Source organism: Pogoniulus pusillus, chromosome 38, assembly GCF_015220805.1.
Source record: "Pogoniulus pusillus isolate bPogPus1 chromosome 38, bPogPus1.pri, whole genome shotgun sequence".
In the NCBI taxonomy this organism is placed as follows: Eukaryota; Metazoa; Chordata; class Aves; order Piciformes; family Lybiidae; genus Pogoniulus; species Pogoniulus pusillus.
In genome coordinates this window covers 8,888,821-8,905,450 of record NC_087301.1, presented here as the reverse complement: position 1 = coordinate 8,905,450, position 16,630 = coordinate 8,888,821, and the positions used below count along the sequence as shown (strand labels likewise).

Here is a 16,630-nt window from a genome sequence, read left to right as displayed (position 1 = left end):
CTGGGGCTGCAATGGTAAAGGCACAGACACAGAACAGACCTGGGTGGAAGAGACCTTCCAGATTATGGAGCCCAACCCTGACCCAGCAGTGCCAGGCAGTGCCAGGGCAGCACCCAGCAGTGTCAGGGCAGCACCCAGCAGTGCCAGGCAATGCCAGGGCATCACCCAGCAGTGCCAGGGCATCACCCAGCAGTGCCAGGGCAGCACCCAGCAGTGCCAGGGCATCACCCAGCACTGCCAGGGCAGCACCCAGCAGTGCCAGGACATCACCCAGCAGTGTCAGGGCAGCACCCAGCAGTGCCAGGGCATCACCCAGCAGTGCCAGGGCTCCACCCAGCCATGGCCCTCAGCACCCCAGCTCCACTGCTTTGAAACCCCCTCCAGGGATGGGGACTGCAGCTCTGCCCTGGGTGGCCTGGGCCAGGCCTTGACAACCCTCTGGGGGAAGAAATTGTTCCTCATGGCCAACCTGAACCTCCCTTGGGGCACCTTGAGGCCATTTCCTCTCCTGTCCCTTGTTCCCTGGCAGCAGAGCCCAACCCCAGCTGGCTGCAGGCTCCTGGCAGGGAGCTGCAGAGAGCAATGAGGTCTCCTCTCAGCCTCCTCTGCTCCACGCTCAGCACCCCCAGCTCCCTCAGCTGCCCCTCCCCAGCCCTCTTCTCCAGACCCTTCCCCACCTTTGCTGCCCTTCTCTGGCCCTGCTCCAGCTCCTCAGTGTCCTCCTGGCACTCAGGGCCCAGAACTGAGCCCAGGACTGGAGGATGGAGGTGCCTGGAGCAGGACACTGAGGGCTGTGCTCTTGCCCTGCCTGCTCCATCTCCCCACCAGAGGAGCCCTCAGGGCTGAAGGCCTCCTGCAGTATTCAACTCTCCCATGTTCTGCTGCCCCTTTAAAGATTCTCTTTCTTACCTCCAGTGATGAATAATAACAGTGAGAAGGGGGAAAAAACCCAACCCTGAGCCCAGCCCAGCCCAGCCATCAAAGAGCAGCAGAGGGCTGGAAGCAGAGAGATCTGAAGGCAGCAGGCAGGAGCCCTGCTTGGGAGTCTCTCCACGTAGCCCTGACTCCTGCTGCCTCCCATCAGTGCCACCTGCTGCTGCTGGCAGCTGGGGCCTCTCCTGCCCTTCCCTCCCTGCTCATTGGCAGCACAAGGAGTTGGTCCCTGCCCAAATTCCCCTCTCCCCATCCCAGAATTGCTCACCAGGAGGTGAGTTGCCAGAGGAAGGTGGAGGAGCAGCTTTGCTGGAGCAGGCTGCCCAGAGAGGTTGTGCAGTCTCCTTCCCTGGAGACCTCAGAGCCCACCTGGACCTGCTCCTGTGCCACCTGCTCCAGGTGACCCTGCTCTAGCAGGGGGTGCTGAGTAGATGACCTCCAGAGGTCACTTCTAGAGCCCACCTGGGCCAGCTTCTGTGCCACCTGCTCCAGGTGACCCTGATCTAGCAGGGGGTGCTGAGTAGATGACCTCCAGAGGTCACGTCTGGAGCCCACCTGGGCCTGCTCCTGTGCCACCTCCTCTGGGTGACCCTGCTCCAGGAGGTGGCTTGGCCTAGATGACCTTTCAGGTCCCCCCCAGCCCACAGCAGGCTGATTCTGTGCCTTTCCCCACCAGCACTGGGACACCAGAGAGCCCTCTTGGGCTTTCAGCTCCTGGGGACACATCCTGGGGGGTGGTGCCAGGCAGCCCAGGTGCCCTCTGAGCCTCTCCAGAGCAGTGGCAGCAGCAGGGAGGTGAGGGGCAGATTGTGGTGGGCTGAGCTGCCCTCGGGCTGCCAAGGGAACCTGGTGCCAGGTGCAGGTGAGACAAAGCCCAGGCCAGGTGGCTCTGAGCCCCCTGGAGGGGCCATGGCATGTGGCTGGGTGAAGGCTGCTGCAGGATGGGAATGAGTGAGCTGCTGCCACGCATGCCCCGTGCCAACCCCCTGCCTCTGGCACCTCTCCAGCCCTCTGCTCTGCTCCCTCCTCTTGCTGCTGCTGTCACCAGCCGGGGACAGCCCAGGTGACATCGCAGCCCCCTGGGGACAGCATCCTCCTTGTCACCGAGCTGCGGCTGCCAGCCCGGGGGCAGAGCACCTCGGCCCCAGCCGCGGGGAGGCTGCAGCTGAGGAAAGGAGCAGAGGGAGCAGGGCTGCAGCTGAGGGCAGCCTGCCCTGGCCATGCCAGCCCCCAGCAGCAGCTGCCAGGAGAGCTGCAAGCAGAGGGGCTCTGGAGTTTGCCTGCCCCAGGCAGAGGCACCCAGAAAGAGGCACCCAGGCAGAGGCACCCAGGCAGAGGCACCCAGACAGAGGCACCCAGACAGAGGCACCCAGGCAGAGGGGCTCTGGAGTTTGCTTCTCCCAGACAGAGGCACCCAGGCAGGGGTTATAGAATCACAGAACCAGGCAGGGCTGGAAGGGACCACAAGGACCATCCAGCTCCAACCCCCTGCCATGGGCAGGGACACCTCACACCAGATCAGGCTGTCCACAGCCTCCTCCAGCCTGGCCTTAAACACCTCCAGGGACAAGGCTTCCACCACCACCCCCTTGGGCACCCTGTGCCAGGCTCTGTCACACTGAAGAACTCCTTCCTAACCTCCAGCCTGACCCTACCCATTCCCAGCTTTGGGTCCTGGCATTTGCCTCTCCCAGACAGTGCCACCCAGGCCGAGTGCTCCCTGCTGCCTTGCCAGTTTGGGTACCAGCTCAGGGGAGGAGCTCTGGTGGTAACTTTCCACTCTGCCACCAGCAACAGCAGTTTGCTCCCAGGTCCTCCCCCTCCTCCCTCCTCCTCTTCCTCCCCCCCCTCCCTCCTCCTCCACCCCCTCCTCCTCCTCCTGCCTGCATCAACCCCCACACGTGTGATGTATTATACAGGAGGAGGACCAAAAGCCTTCCAGTGGTTGCCTTGATCTCAGCAAAACCATCTCTGGGGGGCAGAGGTTGGTTTGGGGCAGGGCTGGGGGGGGCTGGGGGTGTGTGAGAACTTTTACCTCCTCTTGAATTTTCTTTCCTCTCCCTGACCACCCTAAGGAAGGGCAGTGAGGGAGTGGCTCTGTGCTCAGCAGCACCGTGAGGCTTGGCTGGGGACTGAGTAGGGGAAAGGGCCCTGGGGGTGCTGGTGAGCAGAAGGATGCCCCTGAGCCAGCAATGTGCCCTGGTGGGCAGGAAGGCCAAGGGCAGCCTGGGCTGGGTCATAGAGTCATAGAACCAGGCAGGCTGGCAGAGAGCTCCAAGCTCCTGCAGTCCAACCTAGCCCCCAGCCCTGCCCAACCAACCAGACCATGGCACTAAGTGCCCCAGCCAGGCTTGGCTGCAACACCTCCAGCCACAGCCACTCCACCACCTCCCTGGGCAGCCCATTCCAGTGCCAATCACTCTCTCTGACAGGAACTTCCTAACAACATCCAGCCTAGACCTGCCCTGGTACAGCTTGAGGCTGTGTCCCCTTCTTCTGTCCCTGGCTGCCTGGCAGCAGAGCCCAACCCCACCTGGCTACAGCCTCCCTGCAGGCTGCAGGCTGCACCCCCCCAGCTCCCTCAGCCTCTCCTCCCAGGGCTGTGCTCCAGGCCCCTCCCCAGCCTTGCTGCCCTTCTCTCAACACCTTCCAGCACCTCAGCATCTCTCTGCAGTGGAGGAGCCCAGAACTGGACACAGCACTGCAGGGGTGGCCTGAGCAGTGCTGAGCACAGGGGCACAAGAACCTCCCTTGTCCTGCTGCCCACACTGCTCCTGAGCCAGCCCAGGCTGCCATTGGCTCTCTTGGCCAGAAAGGCTGTGGTGAGTAGGGCAGAGAGGTTCTCCTGCCCTCTGCTCTGCCTGCTGAGGCCACAGCTGCAAGCCTGTGCCCAGCTCTGGGCCCCTCAGCTGCAGAAGCAGCTCAGGGAAGTGCTGCAGAGAGCCCAGCCCAGAGCCCCCAGGCTGCTGCAGGCAGTGAGCACCTCCTGTGGTGCCAGGCTGAGGGAGCTGGGGCTGGCAGCTGGCAGCAGAGCAGCCTGAGGGCTGCCCTCAGTGCTGTGCCAGAGGTGTGCAGGGCAGTGTGAGCAGGACGCAGCCAGGCTCTGCCCAGGGCGGGCACAAGGGGCACTGGGGCCAAGCTGGGCCAGAGGAGGTGCCAGGGGAAGAGGAGGGCAAAGTTTGTCCCTGTGAGGGTGCTGGAGCCTGGAGCAGGCTGCCCAGAGAGGTTGTGGAGTCTCCTGCCCTGGAGCCTTCCCAGCCCCCCTGGCTGTGTTCTGGGTGCCCTGCCCTGGGTGCCCTGCCCTGGGTGCCCTGCCCTGGCAATTTCGGTTCCACCCATTCTGTGATCTGCCGCTGTGAGGCAGAGAGGAGCTCTGGGATCTGTCGCAAGGGAGGTGAATCCTCCCCCCTCAATCAGAGCCATTAGGCAGAGGGGAGCCCTGCTGAGAGCTGCTGCCTCCTGTTTGCTCAGCGCAGCGGCCGCAGGGGAAGCTCCTGCGGAGCTGCCTGCGAGGGGCTTCAGGCGTGAGAAACGCCAAGTGCTGGAACCAACCTCCCTCCCTCCCTCCCTCCCTTCCTTCCTTCCTTCCTTCCTTCCTTCCTTCCTTCCTTCCTTCCTTCCTTCCTTCCTTCCTTCCTTCCTTCCTTCCTTCCTTCCTTCCTTCCTTCCTTCCTTCCTTCCTTCCTTCCTTCTTTCCTTCCTTCTTCCCTCTCTTCCTCCCTCTCTTCCTCCCTCTCTTCCTCCCTCTCTTCCTCCCTCTCTTCCTCCCTCTCTTCCTCCCTCCCTCCCTTCCTTCCTTCCTTCCATCCTACCATCCTTCCATCCGTCCGTCCGTCCTTCCTCCCTCCCTCCCAGCACCGCTGGCTCCTGGGCAGCTGCTCAGTACCCTCACCCCCAATGCTCTTTCTTCAGGGCTGCTCTCAGCCCTCTCTGCCCCCCCCTGGAGCAGTGCCTGGGCCTGGCTGTGCACCCCGAGGGTGGCAGCAAGGAGGAGGAAACCAAACGTGGAGCCCTGCTGGGGGCTCAGGGCTGCTGTGGGAGCCTCTTGCTGGGGAGCAGGCTGCATGTCCCCACCCGTGGAGCAGAGCCTCAGCCAAGCCCTGGCCACCCTTGGGTGCCTCTTTGGCCTGTGGCTGCCCCAGGGCCAATGGAGGGATCTTCCCCCAGGTCCTTCCCAGCTGTTCCCTCCTCACTCCAGACGGAGGCAGAGCCCTTTGTGTCCCTGGCACTAATTGGCTGCTCCAATGAATGCCTCTGCGGAGCCTGGAGCCAGGCACTGCCCCGGGCTGCTGCCAGCGACTCACTGAGCTGCTCCAGCCCTGCCCTGCCCTGCCCTGCCCGGGAGGTGCCTCCTGGCTGCCAGCAGAAGCAGAGAGCTCAGAGCCTCAGGGTGGCAATGGAAGAGCAGCCAGGGTTGGGGGTGGGGAGGGATGGAAGTGGCTGCTGTGGAATCACAGAACCTGGAAGGGACCTCCAGACACCACCCAGCCCAACCCCCCTGCCAGGGCAGGGGCACCCAGGGCAGGGCACCCAGCAGCACACCCAGGGCAGGGCACCCCCAGGGCAGCACACCCAGGGCAGCACCCCCAGGGCAGCACACCCAGGGCAGGGCACCCAGCAGCACACCCAGGGCAGGGCACCCAGGGCAGCACCCCCAGGGCAGGGCACCCAGCAGCACACCCAGGTGGCTTTGGAAAGCCTCTCCAGAGGAAGCTGCACAACCTCCCTGGGCAGCCTGCTCCAAGGCCCTGCCAGCTTCCATAGAAAGAAGTTTCTCATGTCCAGGTGGCACCTCCTGGGTGCCAACATGTGCCTGGTGCTCCTTGTCCTGCCACTGGGCACCACCAAGCAGAGCCTGGCACCTTCACCCTGGCACCCACCCCTCAGGTCCCCTCAGTGCTGGCTCAGCAAATCTGCCTGGGAATTTCCTCTCCTCCTGTCCCTTGTTCCCTGGCAGCAGAGCCCAGCCCCAGCTGGCTGCAGGCTCCTGGCAGGGAGCTGCAGAGAGCAATGAGGTCTCCTCTCAGCCTCCTCTGCTCCATGCTCAGCACCCCCAGCTCCCTCAGCTGCCCCTCCCCAGCCCTCTTCTCCAGACCCTTCCCCACCTTTGCTGCCCTTCTCTGGCCCTGCTCCAGCTCCTCAGTGTCCTTGGAGTCAGTGGCCCAAAACTGAAGCCAGGATTTGAGATGTGGCCTCAGGTCTTGGAAGATGCCAGGAGGCAATGATCACCCTGCTCAGCGAGGGCAATGTCCCACTAGGGGAGACCATTCCCTGTGCCCCCCAACACAGACTCACAGAATGGGCTGGCAGGGACCTCACAGCTCCCCCAGCCCCCCCCTGCAGCCAGCAGAGACAGCTCCACCAGAGCAGGCTGCCCACAGCCCTGCCCAGCCTCACCTGGGACATCTCCAGGCCTGGGGCCTCAACCACCTCCCTGGGCAACCTGCTGCAGGCTTCCAGCAGCCTCCTGCTGCAGAGCTTGTTCCTCACATCCAACCTCAATCTGCTCTGCTCTGCTCCCAAACCATTGCCCCTGGTGCTGTCCCTGCAGCCCTTTGGCCACAGTCCCTCTGCAGCCTGCTTGGAGCCCCTGCAGGGCTGGCAGCAGCTCTGAGCTCTGCCTGCAGCCTTCTCCTCTCCAGGCTGCACAGCCTCAGCTCCCCCAGCCTGTGCCCACAGCAGAGCTGCTCCAGCCCCCCCAGTCATTTTCGTGGCCCTGGCACCTCTGCTCTGGCCCCTTCTGAGCTCAGCTCTGTGCTGCTGGTGCCAGGGGCTTGGGGATGCTGCTGAAGGGTTGCCTGGAGCTGCTGGAGCTGAACTGTGCAGCTCCTCTAAGAGCTTGCTCCAGCTCCTCCACCTCAGGCATTCCACCACCACTATGCTCTGCTCCTCCTGTCCCCAAACAGATGGCACTGCCAGCCCCGTGCCAGGCACCTCACCCACTCCAAAGCTCTGGCCCAGGGCTTGCTGCACGCAGCAGAAGGCAGCAGGAGGCTGAGGGTGGAGCCAGCAGGAGCCTCTCAACGTGCAAGGACAGCACCAAGCAGGGGGAGCCTGGGAGTGAGGGGGGGCCCAGGAGGAGCATGGCACAGCAGGGCCCAGCTGCTCTGAGCAGGGCTCTGGCTGGCCCCAGGCAGCACAGCCTCTGTCTGGAGGGCCTGGCACCAGCAGGGGCACCAGCAGGGGCACCAGCAGGCACTGCAGCAGCCACCAGGAGCCCCTGCCAGAGCTGCTGCCCATTCGTGGGTCACCACTTTGCAGGGGGGGGGAGGTGAGAAGCTCCAGCAGAGGGCTGGGGTGAGGTGTGTGGTGTGCCAGGCAGGACAGGTGCCTTACCTGTACTGGGTGACAGCAGGGTTGGCCTTGGCAGAGCAGTGGAACTTGACAGTGTTGTCCTCCAGCACTGGCTGTGGCTCCACGGACAGGTTCACCAGGGGGGGGTCTGTGGAGAGAGAGCAGTCCCTGAGTGCTGGCAGGGTGAGGAGCACCACTTCAGCCCTGCCAGGCTGCTGAGCCTGGAAAGCAAAGGTGGTGCTGAGCAGAGGAGGCAGAGGGGCTGAGGACCCTTCACCTGCCTGGGAAGGGCCCTGGCAGGCTCCCAGAGACTCAGAGTTGCTTGGCTTGGGCCAGTGCCTGCAGAGCCTCCAGCCCAACCCTTCTCTGGCCCTCAGCACCACAGCTCTGCCTCTGGGGAGCCCCTCCAGGGGTGGGCACCCAACCACCTCTGTGGGCAGCCTGGGCCAGGGCTTCAGAACACTTTCCACTGAAGCTTCTCCTCATGTCCAACCTGAACCTCCCCTGGGGCAGCCTGAGGCCATTTCCTCTCCTGTCTCTTGTTCCCTGGCAGCAGAGCCCAGCCCCAGCTGGCTGCAGGCTCCTGGCAGGGAGCTGCAGAGAGCAATGAGGTCTCCTCTCAGCCTCCTCTGCTCCACGCTCAGCACCCCCAGCTCCCTCAGCTGCCCCTCCCCAGCCCTCTTCTCCAGACCCTTCCCACCTTTGCTGCCCTTCTCTGGCCCTGCTCCAGCCAAGGGTGAGACACTGATGCAGTGCATGCAGCAGGCACACAGTGGCAGGCCAAGGGGCAAGGGGCAGAGAGTGGCAGGCAGGAGGCTGCCTGTGGAGAGGAGGAGAAAGTTGTTTGTTGTGAGGGTGCTGGAGCCTGGAGCAGGCTGCCCAGAGAGGCTGTGGAGTGTCCTTGTGTGGAGAGCTTCCAACCCCCCTGGCACTGTGCTGCTGGGCAGGCTGCTGGGGGTGCCCTGCTGGAGCAGGGCTTAGGCTGGGGCATCCCCAGAGCTCCCTTCCCAGTCGCCCATGCTGGCCTTGGGGACTCTCTCAGTCCATCCTGTGGGGTTGTTGGGATCATCCTTGCTGGAAGGAAGTTGAACTTCTCAGCAGTGACCTGGTGTGAGGTGGTGAGGGAAGGGCAGCCAGGGAAGTGCCCTCTCCAGTGCCACCTCACCCTCGCCAGGCAGAGCCCAGCTCCGTGCAGCTGGCAGCCACCTCCCTGCTGCTGGAGGGGGGAGAGGGAAATCAGAGAGGGTTTCAGCTTCCCCTCACCTGCTTCCCAGAGCTGGGAAGCCTCAGGAGTACAAATGAGCTGCTCCAGCAGAAGGGCCCAGGGACAGCTCCTGGGCTCTGGAGGCGATGGCAGCATCCTGGCACCTCCCACGGGTAGGCAGCAGCAGCCAAGCTGCTCCCTGAGCCGCTGGGAAGCAGCTCCTGCCCAGCACCGTCCCTTGCCTCGTGGCTCAGAGCTCTGCCCCCAGCTCCTTCCCTTGCTTGGGGACTTAGGAGCTGCTGCAGATAAAGTCAGGATACGTCCAATAGATCAGAGTCCCAGACTGGTTTGGGTGGGAAGGGACACTTCAAGGTCACCCAGCACAGCCCCCTGCAGCCCCCAGGGACACCCCCAGCCAGGGCAGGCTGCTCACAGCCCCACACACCCTGCCCTGCAGTGCTGCCAGCCAGGGGCAGCTCCCAGCTCTCTGGGCAGCCTGGCACAGGCTCTCCACACCCTCAGTGCCAAACACTTCTCCCTTCTCTCCACTCTCAAGCTCCCTCTTGCACTTCCAACCCCTCCCCCCTTGGCCTGGCCCAACAGCTCCTGCTCCACACTCTGTGCCCAGCTTGCTTCAAGCCCTGCAAGGCCACCAGAAGGGCTCCCTGGAGCCTTCCCTGCTGCAGGCTGCCCAAGGCCACCTCTGCCAGCCTGGGCTGCCAGCAGAGCCCTGCCAGCCCTGCTGTGGCCTCCTCTGGCCCTGCTGCAGCAGGTCCCTGTCTGTGCTGTGCTGAGGGCTCCAGAGCTGCCCCAGCACTGCAGGGGGGTCTCAGCAGGCACAGCAGAGGGGCAGAATCCCCTCCCTGCCCCTGCTGCCCACCCTGCTGGGGACCAGCCCAGGGCAGGCTGGGGCTGGGCTGGCAGCGCTCGGTGCTGGCTCCTGTCCAGCTCTGCACCCCCAGCACCCCCAAGTCCTTCTCCCCAGGGCTGCTCTCAGCCCTTCAGCCCCAGCCTGGGCTGCCACTGGAGGCTGTGCTGACCCTGTCCCAAGGAGGAGCTGGGTGCAGAAGGTTGCTCTTCAGCTCTGGGCTTTTGCCCTGCAGAGTGGGAAGCTCAGCAGAGAGCCCAACACAAGGACCAGCGCAGCAGGACCCCCCAGTATGGAGCTGTGACCCCCCCAGTATGGAGCTGTGACCCCCTCAGTGTGGAGCTGTGACCCCCTCAGTGTGGAGCTGTGACTCTCCTTTTGCTCACCTCTTGCTCCCCTGACTTTTGGCTTCTCTCCTCCTCCCTCCTGAAGGACAAAGCAGAGCTGAGTCCCTTCTCACCATGAGAACCAAGGGTGTTAATTGAGCAGCTTTGGCTTTGGCTTGGCAGCTCCCCTGCTGCTGCCCAGGCTGGCACAGGCCCTGGCACTATCAGTAGTTTATGGCCAATCAAACTATGAAACAGAGCTTTAATCCCCCTGGGAATGTTGGGAGCATCCCCCAGAGGAGGTTGGCTTTGATGTGGCTGCTGGCAGAGGAGATGCCAGCTGGAGTCACTCAGTGCTGCCACTGCAGCCCCTGCTCTGGGAGGGCTTCTCCCAGCTCCTTCCCCTCCTTCAAACCCTCCTCAGCAGGGCAGGGATTTGTGACTCAGCTCTTTCTTTGCTGCTAACATCATGGAATCACAGAATGGGCTGGAAGGGACTCCACAGCTCCCCCAGCCCCCCTCCTGCAGAGCTGCCCACAGCCCTGCCCAGCCTCACCTGGGACATCTCCAGGCCTGGGGCCTCAACCACCTCCCTGGGCAACCTGTTGCAGGCTTCCAGCAGCCTCCTGCTGCAGAGCTTGTTCCTCACATCCAACCTCAATCTGCTCTGCTCTGCTCCCAAACCACTGCCCCTGGTGCTGTCCCTGCAGCCCTTTGGCCACAGTCCCTCTGCAGCCTGCTTGGAGCCCCTGCAGGGCTGGCAGCAGCTCTGAGCTCTGCCTGCAGCCTTCTCCTCTCCAGGCTGCACAGCCTCAGCTCCCCCAGCCTGTGCCCACAGCAGAGCTGCTCCAGCCTCTCATCACCTCTGTGGCCTCCTCTGGAGCCTCTGCAGCAGGTCCATGTCCCTCTGGAGCTGAGGTGCCCATGGCTGGCCCCAGCCCTGCAGCTGAGCTCTGCCCAGAGCAGAGCAGAGCAGAGCAGAGGGGCAGGAGCTCCTCTCTGCAGCTCTGCCCACACTGCTGTGGGTGCAGCCCAGGCTGCCCTTGGCCTTCTCTGCTGCCAGTGCCCACTGCTGGCTCCTGCCCAGCCTCTCCCCCCCAGCACCCCCAAGCCTTCTCTGCAGGGCTGCTCTCACCTGAGGCTGCACACCCTCAGCTCCCTCATCCTGCCCCCACAGCAGAGCTGCTCCAGTCATAGAACCACAGAATCAGGCAGGGCTGGAAAGGAGCACAAGGAGCAGGCAGTGCAAACCCCTGCCATGCCCAGGGACACCCTACCCTAGAGCAGGCTGCACACAGCCTCAGCCAGCCTGGCCTCAAACACCTCCAGCCATGGGGCCTCAACCCCCTCCCTGGGCAACCCATTCCAGCCTCTCACCACTCTCACGGTGCAGAACTTCCTCCTCCCCTCCAGCTCTGCTCCATCCCCCTGATGGCTCAGGCCCTGGTGGATGACCTCTTTGGGTCCCCCCCGGACCCCTGCCGTGCCGTGCCCCCCGCAGCCCCCCCGGGCTGCACTCACGCTGGATGTCGATGGTGACCGAGGTCTCCTTGCCGGCGGGCAGGGCTTTGTTGCTGGCCCTGCAGACGATGCTCTCCCCGTTCTCGATGTCGGAGGGGGCCATGAAGAGGGTGCTCATGATGCTCTCCCTCTTCCCGTCGCGGAGCAGCGTCTGGGGGGGCAGAACTGGAGGTGAGCAGAGGCTGCTCCCCCCCCGGGCAGCTCTTTGCCCCCGCCGGGGAGGCTGCGTCCAGCGGCGCTGCCCAGCAGCAGCCCTGGGGCTGGGATCCGCCTCGGGGCAGCCTGGGGGCAAAGCCGCTGCTGCCCCCCGGGCACTGGGCACTGCCTTCCCTCCTGCTTCCCTAGCGCTGGGCATGGCAGCTCCGGTGAGAGGAGTGGCACCAGCAGGGCACAGGCACAGCAACCTGCTCCTCGGACCTGCTGCCACCTCTGCCCCTCTGCCGGCGGTGGGAAAAGCTTTGCACGGAGAGGGAAGAGCTTCCTGTGCCACCTGTGCTGCCCAGCCCCTGGCACACCATCACCAGCCTGCTCCTTGAGCTTGCTGCCACCTCTGCCAGGCCAGTGGGAAGCTTCCTGTGCCACCTGTGCTGCCCAGCCCCTGGCAGACCGTCACCAACCTGCCTGCTGGGCAGCACCATGGGGACCTGAGGATGCTGGAGATCCAGCCTGGCACAGCAGTGGTTAACCAGCTCCATCTGCTCAGCCTTGGCACCCCCAGCAGAGCCCAGCTGGGTGCCCCTCGTGGCTGCTGTCCCTGCCCAGGAGCTGTGGGGTGCTGTGGGGTGCTGTGGGGTGCTGCAGGGTGAGCAGCTCAGCTCTGCAGGGGCTGTGTGAGGAGCAGTGCCCAGCCCTGGTGCAGCTCTCTGGGCAAGAGCAGAGCCTTGGTGCCCAGCCCCTCCCTGCCTCACCTTGGAGTAGGTGGCACCGTTGATGACTTCTCCTCTCCTCATCCAGATGATGGAGGCTGCTGGCTTGGCGTTGTCTGCATGGCAGGTCAGGTTGAGGGGGTCCCCTGCTCTCAGGCTGATGATGGGACCCCCCAGAATCACAGGGTCGTCTGGGGGCACTGCAGGGAGCAGCAACAGAGGAGGCAGTGTCAAGTGCTGGCACCAGACCAACCTTCCTGGTTCCACCAGAGCTGCTCTGTGCCCCACCAGGATGCTCTGTGCCCCACCAGGGCTGCTCTGTGCCCCACCAGGGTGCTCTGTGTCCCACTAGCACTGGTCTATGACCCATCAAGGCTGCTCTGTGCCCCACCAGGATGCTCTGTGCCCCACCAGAACTGCTCTGTGCCTCACCAGGGCTGCTCTGTGCCCCACCAGGGCTGCTCTGTGCCCCACCAGAGCTGCTCTGTGCCCCACGAGGGCTGCTCTGTGCCCCACCAGGGCTGCTCTGTGCCTCACCAGGGCTGCTCTGTGCCCCACCAGGGCTGCTCTGTGCCCCACCAGAGCTGCTCTGTGCCCCACCAGGGCTGCTCTGTGCCCCACCAGAGCAGCTCTGTGCCCCACCAGGGCTGCTCTGTGCCCCACCAGGGCTGCTCTGTGCCCCACCAGAACTGCTCTGTGCCCCACCAGGGCTGCTCTGTGCCCCACCAGAACTGCTCTCTGCCCCACCAGGGCTGCTCTGTGCCCCACCAGGGCTGCTCTGTGCCCCACGAGGGCTGCTCTGTGCCCCACCAGGATGCTCTGTGCCCCACCAGAGCTGCTCTGTGCCCCACCAGGGCTGCTCTCTGCCCCACCAGAGCTGCTCTGTGCCCCACCAGGGCTGCTCTGTGCCCCAGCAGGGCTGCTCTCTGCCCCACCAGGATGCTCTGTGCCCCACCAGGGCTGCTCTCTGCCCCACCAGGGCTGCTCTGTGCCCTGCCAGAGTTGCTCTGTGCCCCACCAGGACTGCTCTCTGCCCCACCAGGATGCTCTGTGCCCCACCAGGGTGGTCTGTGCCCCACTAGCACTGGTCTATGGCCCATCAAGGCTGGTCTGTGTCCCACCAGGATGGTCTGTGCCTCAATCTCAACCTTGGTGTGATGTTGTGGGCCTGTGCCCACAGCAGAGCTGCTCCAGCCTCTCATCACCCCTGTGGCCTCCTCTGGAGCCTCTGCAGCAGGTCCATGTCCCTCTGGTGCTGAGGTGCCCATGGCTGGCCCCAGCCCTGCAGCTGAGCTCTGCCCAGAGCAGAGCAGAGCAGAGCAGAGGGGCAGGAGCTCCTCTCTGCAGCTCTGCCCACACTGCTGTGGATGCAGCCCAGGCTGCCCTTGGCCTTCTCTGCTGCCACTGCCCACTGCTGGCTCCTGCCCAGCCTCTCCCCCCCAGCACCCCCAAGCCCTTCTCTGCAGGGCTGCTCTCAGCCTCACCTCCCCCCAGCTGTGCTGACATCAGGAGCTGTGTGGCCAATTCTGCTCCATCCTGAGGCTGCTGAGCTACAAAGGAGGTTTTTTCCCCAGCCCCTCCCTGCTGGATGGTTTCCTCCTGCTTAAGAAAACCTCAACACAGACATTTCCTGATGGTTTCTTTTTCTCCTCACTGAAGCCATTAATTGAACCTGACCTCAGCTTGTAAAACATTGGAAATCCATCTGGTGGAGCAGGGAAATAGCCCAGCCCAGGGGCCCTGCTCTGCAGAGCAGCTTGGAATGAGAAGAAGCAACTTCTGAGGGCAGATGTTTAATATTCCTGCGGTGCTGGTGCCTCTGCCTGGCACCTGGGGACTCTTCCTCCTCTTTGCTTAACATCAGCTCCTCAAAGCAGCCCAGCAGCTGCTGCAGCTCAGCAGTGCAGAGCTGCTCAGTGCTCAGCTGCAGCCGGAGGGTCCCCGCAGCTGCCTCGGAGGTCACTTCAGGTCACTACAGATGACTTCGTTGAAGCTCAGCCTGCCTGTGGGCAGCCTGCCCCGGCTGGAGCTGTCCCTGCTGCTTGGATGACCTTTCAGGGTCCTCTGCCACCCAGTGCCATCTGTGAGGGTGGTGAAGCCTGAGACACTGCAGAGAGTGGTCAGGCAGTGCCCGTGCAGGGCTTGCCAGAGGGCATCTGCTCAGTGCTCAGCAGCAGCCAAAGGGTGAGGGGCAGGAGCCTGGGGCCAGGCTCTCGGCAGCAGTGTCCAGTGCCAGCCCAAGGGGCAAGAGGCACAGAGTGGGAGCCAGGAGGTTCCACCTGCCAGGAAGGGCTGAGTCTGGAGAGGTGACCCTGCCACGGTGGGAGGCTGGAGGAGGTCTCTGAGCTCCCTTCCAGCCTGGGCCAGTCTGAGAAGATCTAAAGGGTGGGGGCCAAGAGCCTGGGGGACAAGTGGGCAGGAGGCAGCAGTGTGGGCTGGGGGCCAAGGAGGCCAAAGGTGTGGTGGGGGGCATGGAGCAGAGTGTGGGCAGCAGGGCAAGGGAGGTTGTGCTGCCCTGTGCTGTGCCCTGCTGAGGCCACGTGTGCAGTGCTGGGCCCAGCTGTGTGGTGCCCAGGGGCAGAGGCAGGGCAGTGGTGCAGAGAGTGCAGTGGGGGCTGGGGGAAGCCAAAAGCCCTCCCAGGACTTCTTCCCAGTTAATGCTCTCTGCTTTTCCCTCCCCTTGGTGTGCCTGGGAGCAGCTCCCTGCTGGGTTTGTGTCAGACCTCCCCTGCCCGGGACAGAGCCACCCCCAGATGCTCACAGAACCACAGAGAGAGCCCTCCCAGCTCACCCAGCCCAGCCCTGACCCAGCACCAAACCGTGGCCCCAAGCACCAGGGCCACACACTGCTGGAACCTGCCCTGGGTGGCTGCAGCCCTGAGCTGCACACAGCTGCCTGCTGGGGGGGAACTGCTGCTGTGCAAACCCTGCCCCAGAGCCTTTCCCCCTGCAGATCCCAATCCCTGCCCCATTCCCACTCCAGCTTCCCTCCCTGCCATGGTGCTGGTGAAGAAAGGAGGCTTCAACCTGCAGCCTCTGTGGGGCTCCTTTTGCACCCCCCCCCCCCCAGTGTGATCCTGTCCTGTCCCAGAAAGGGGATAACCATCATAGATCCATGGAATGGGATGGGTTGGGAGGGACCTTCAAGCTCATCCAGTGCCAAGGGCAGGGACAGCTCTCACCAGCACGGTTTTGAGGCATCATTCAGCCTGGTCCTGAGCACCTTCAGGGAGGTTGTGGAGCACAGAAGCACCCAACGTGATCTTTGATCACGTTGGGTGCTTCTGTGCTCCACAACCTCCCTGGGAAACCTGTGCCAGTGTCTCACCACCCCCAACCTGTGCCAGTCTCTCCCCACCCTCCCTGCAGCCTTCTCTTCCCCAGGCTGAGTCTCCCCTAATGCAGCAAGGCTGCTGGGGTGTGCCCTGGGCGAGCAGCTTGGGGTTAATGAGGCTCAGCAAATGAGGAGCTAATGAGCTGCTGACTCCTCTCTGTGCTCCACCATTCAGTGGTGCCCTGGATGACCTGAAAGGTCTTTTTCCAGCCTCCACCACCCTGGCACCAGGACAGGCTGGACTCAGTCCATGCCACTCCCACATCAGGACCACGATGCCAACCTTGGCATCGCTTCAAAGCTTTTCAGCTCCCCCCCTCCCCCTACCCCTGTGCTGCCAGGCTCTGGCCTGGCTGAGGTTGGCATGAGGTGGCAGACAGGTCGTTTGGAGGCTGCCTGCAGGGCTGGCACACTGCCTGCATCTCCTCCACACCCTGGGAAGGGTGGCAAGGGGGTGGTGACTGCATGGCCTGTGCCATACTGACTGCTCTTAAAGACCTGGCCCAGGGTCCTCGCCCAGGGCAGCTGCAGGAGCAGATGTGGCCAAGAGGTTCTTTGCTGTCCCTCCATGCCCAGCCTGCTTCGGGCTCTGCTGGCCCTGAGGAGCTGAGCCTGGACTGGCTGAGAAGTGCCCTGAAAGGAGCTGGGCAGAGCGAGGGGGAGGGGAAGCAGCTGCAGGAGCAGCAGAGCCCCGGGGAAGGCAGCTGAAAAATAAATCAAAAGGCAGGAAGGGAGCAGGGGGGGGAAGAGAGATGAAAGTTTAAGGAGTTCATCTCCTCCCTGGGCCTGGCTGGAGGGTGGCAGAGAAGGGGAAGGGGGTCTGGGCAGAGGGGGTGGGTGGGTGGGTTGGCAGCAGGGAGGGGTCCTCTGCATCCCTAGCAGGTGGGAAACAAACTGCTGCTGTGTCCCAAACGCTTTGGTTCTCCTCCTGAGGGTTTATCTCTGCTCACAAGGGATGTGCTGAGAGCTGCTGGCTCCAGGTGGGCTCAGCTCAGGGCCAGCACTCTGGAGCAGGACATCTCTGCTGCCAGGCTTAGCTCTTGGCTTGGCAGCAAACTCATGGATTAGCAACAACTTTACCTCGAATCCTGGGCTCAGTTCTGGGCTCTTCACACCAAGAAGGACATTGAGGAGCTGGAGCAGAGCCAGAGAAGGGCAGCAAAGGTGGGGAAGGGCCTGGGGAGGGGCAGCTGAGGGAGCTGTGGGTGCTGAGTGTGGAGAAGAGGAGGCTGAGAGGAGACCTCATTGCTCTCTGCAGCTCTCTGCCAGGAGCCTGCAGCCAGC

General features: G+C 63.6%; 1 protein-coding gene across 4 annotated transcripts in view; it reads right to left on the bottom strand.

The window, feature by feature from the left end:
- KIRREL3 (kirre like nephrin family adhesion molecule 3) overlaps window positions 1–16,630 on the bottom strand; it is a 470,660-nt gene that overhangs the window by 38,871 nt on the left and 415,159 nt on the right. For all 4 annotated transcript variants that reach the window (XM_064173308.1, XM_064173309.1, XM_064173312.1 and 1 more), the window contains 3 exons: window positions 12,055–12,212; window positions 11,147–11,297; window positions 7,270–7,375 (listed from right to left, as the gene is read on the bottom strand). In XM_064173308.1, coding sequence (XP_064029378.1) covers window positions 7,270–7,375; window positions 11,147–11,297; window positions 12,055–12,212 — 415 coding nt within the window. The remainder of the gene's footprint in view (window positions 1–7,269; window positions 7,376–11,146; window positions 11,298–12,054; window positions 12,213–16,630) is intronic.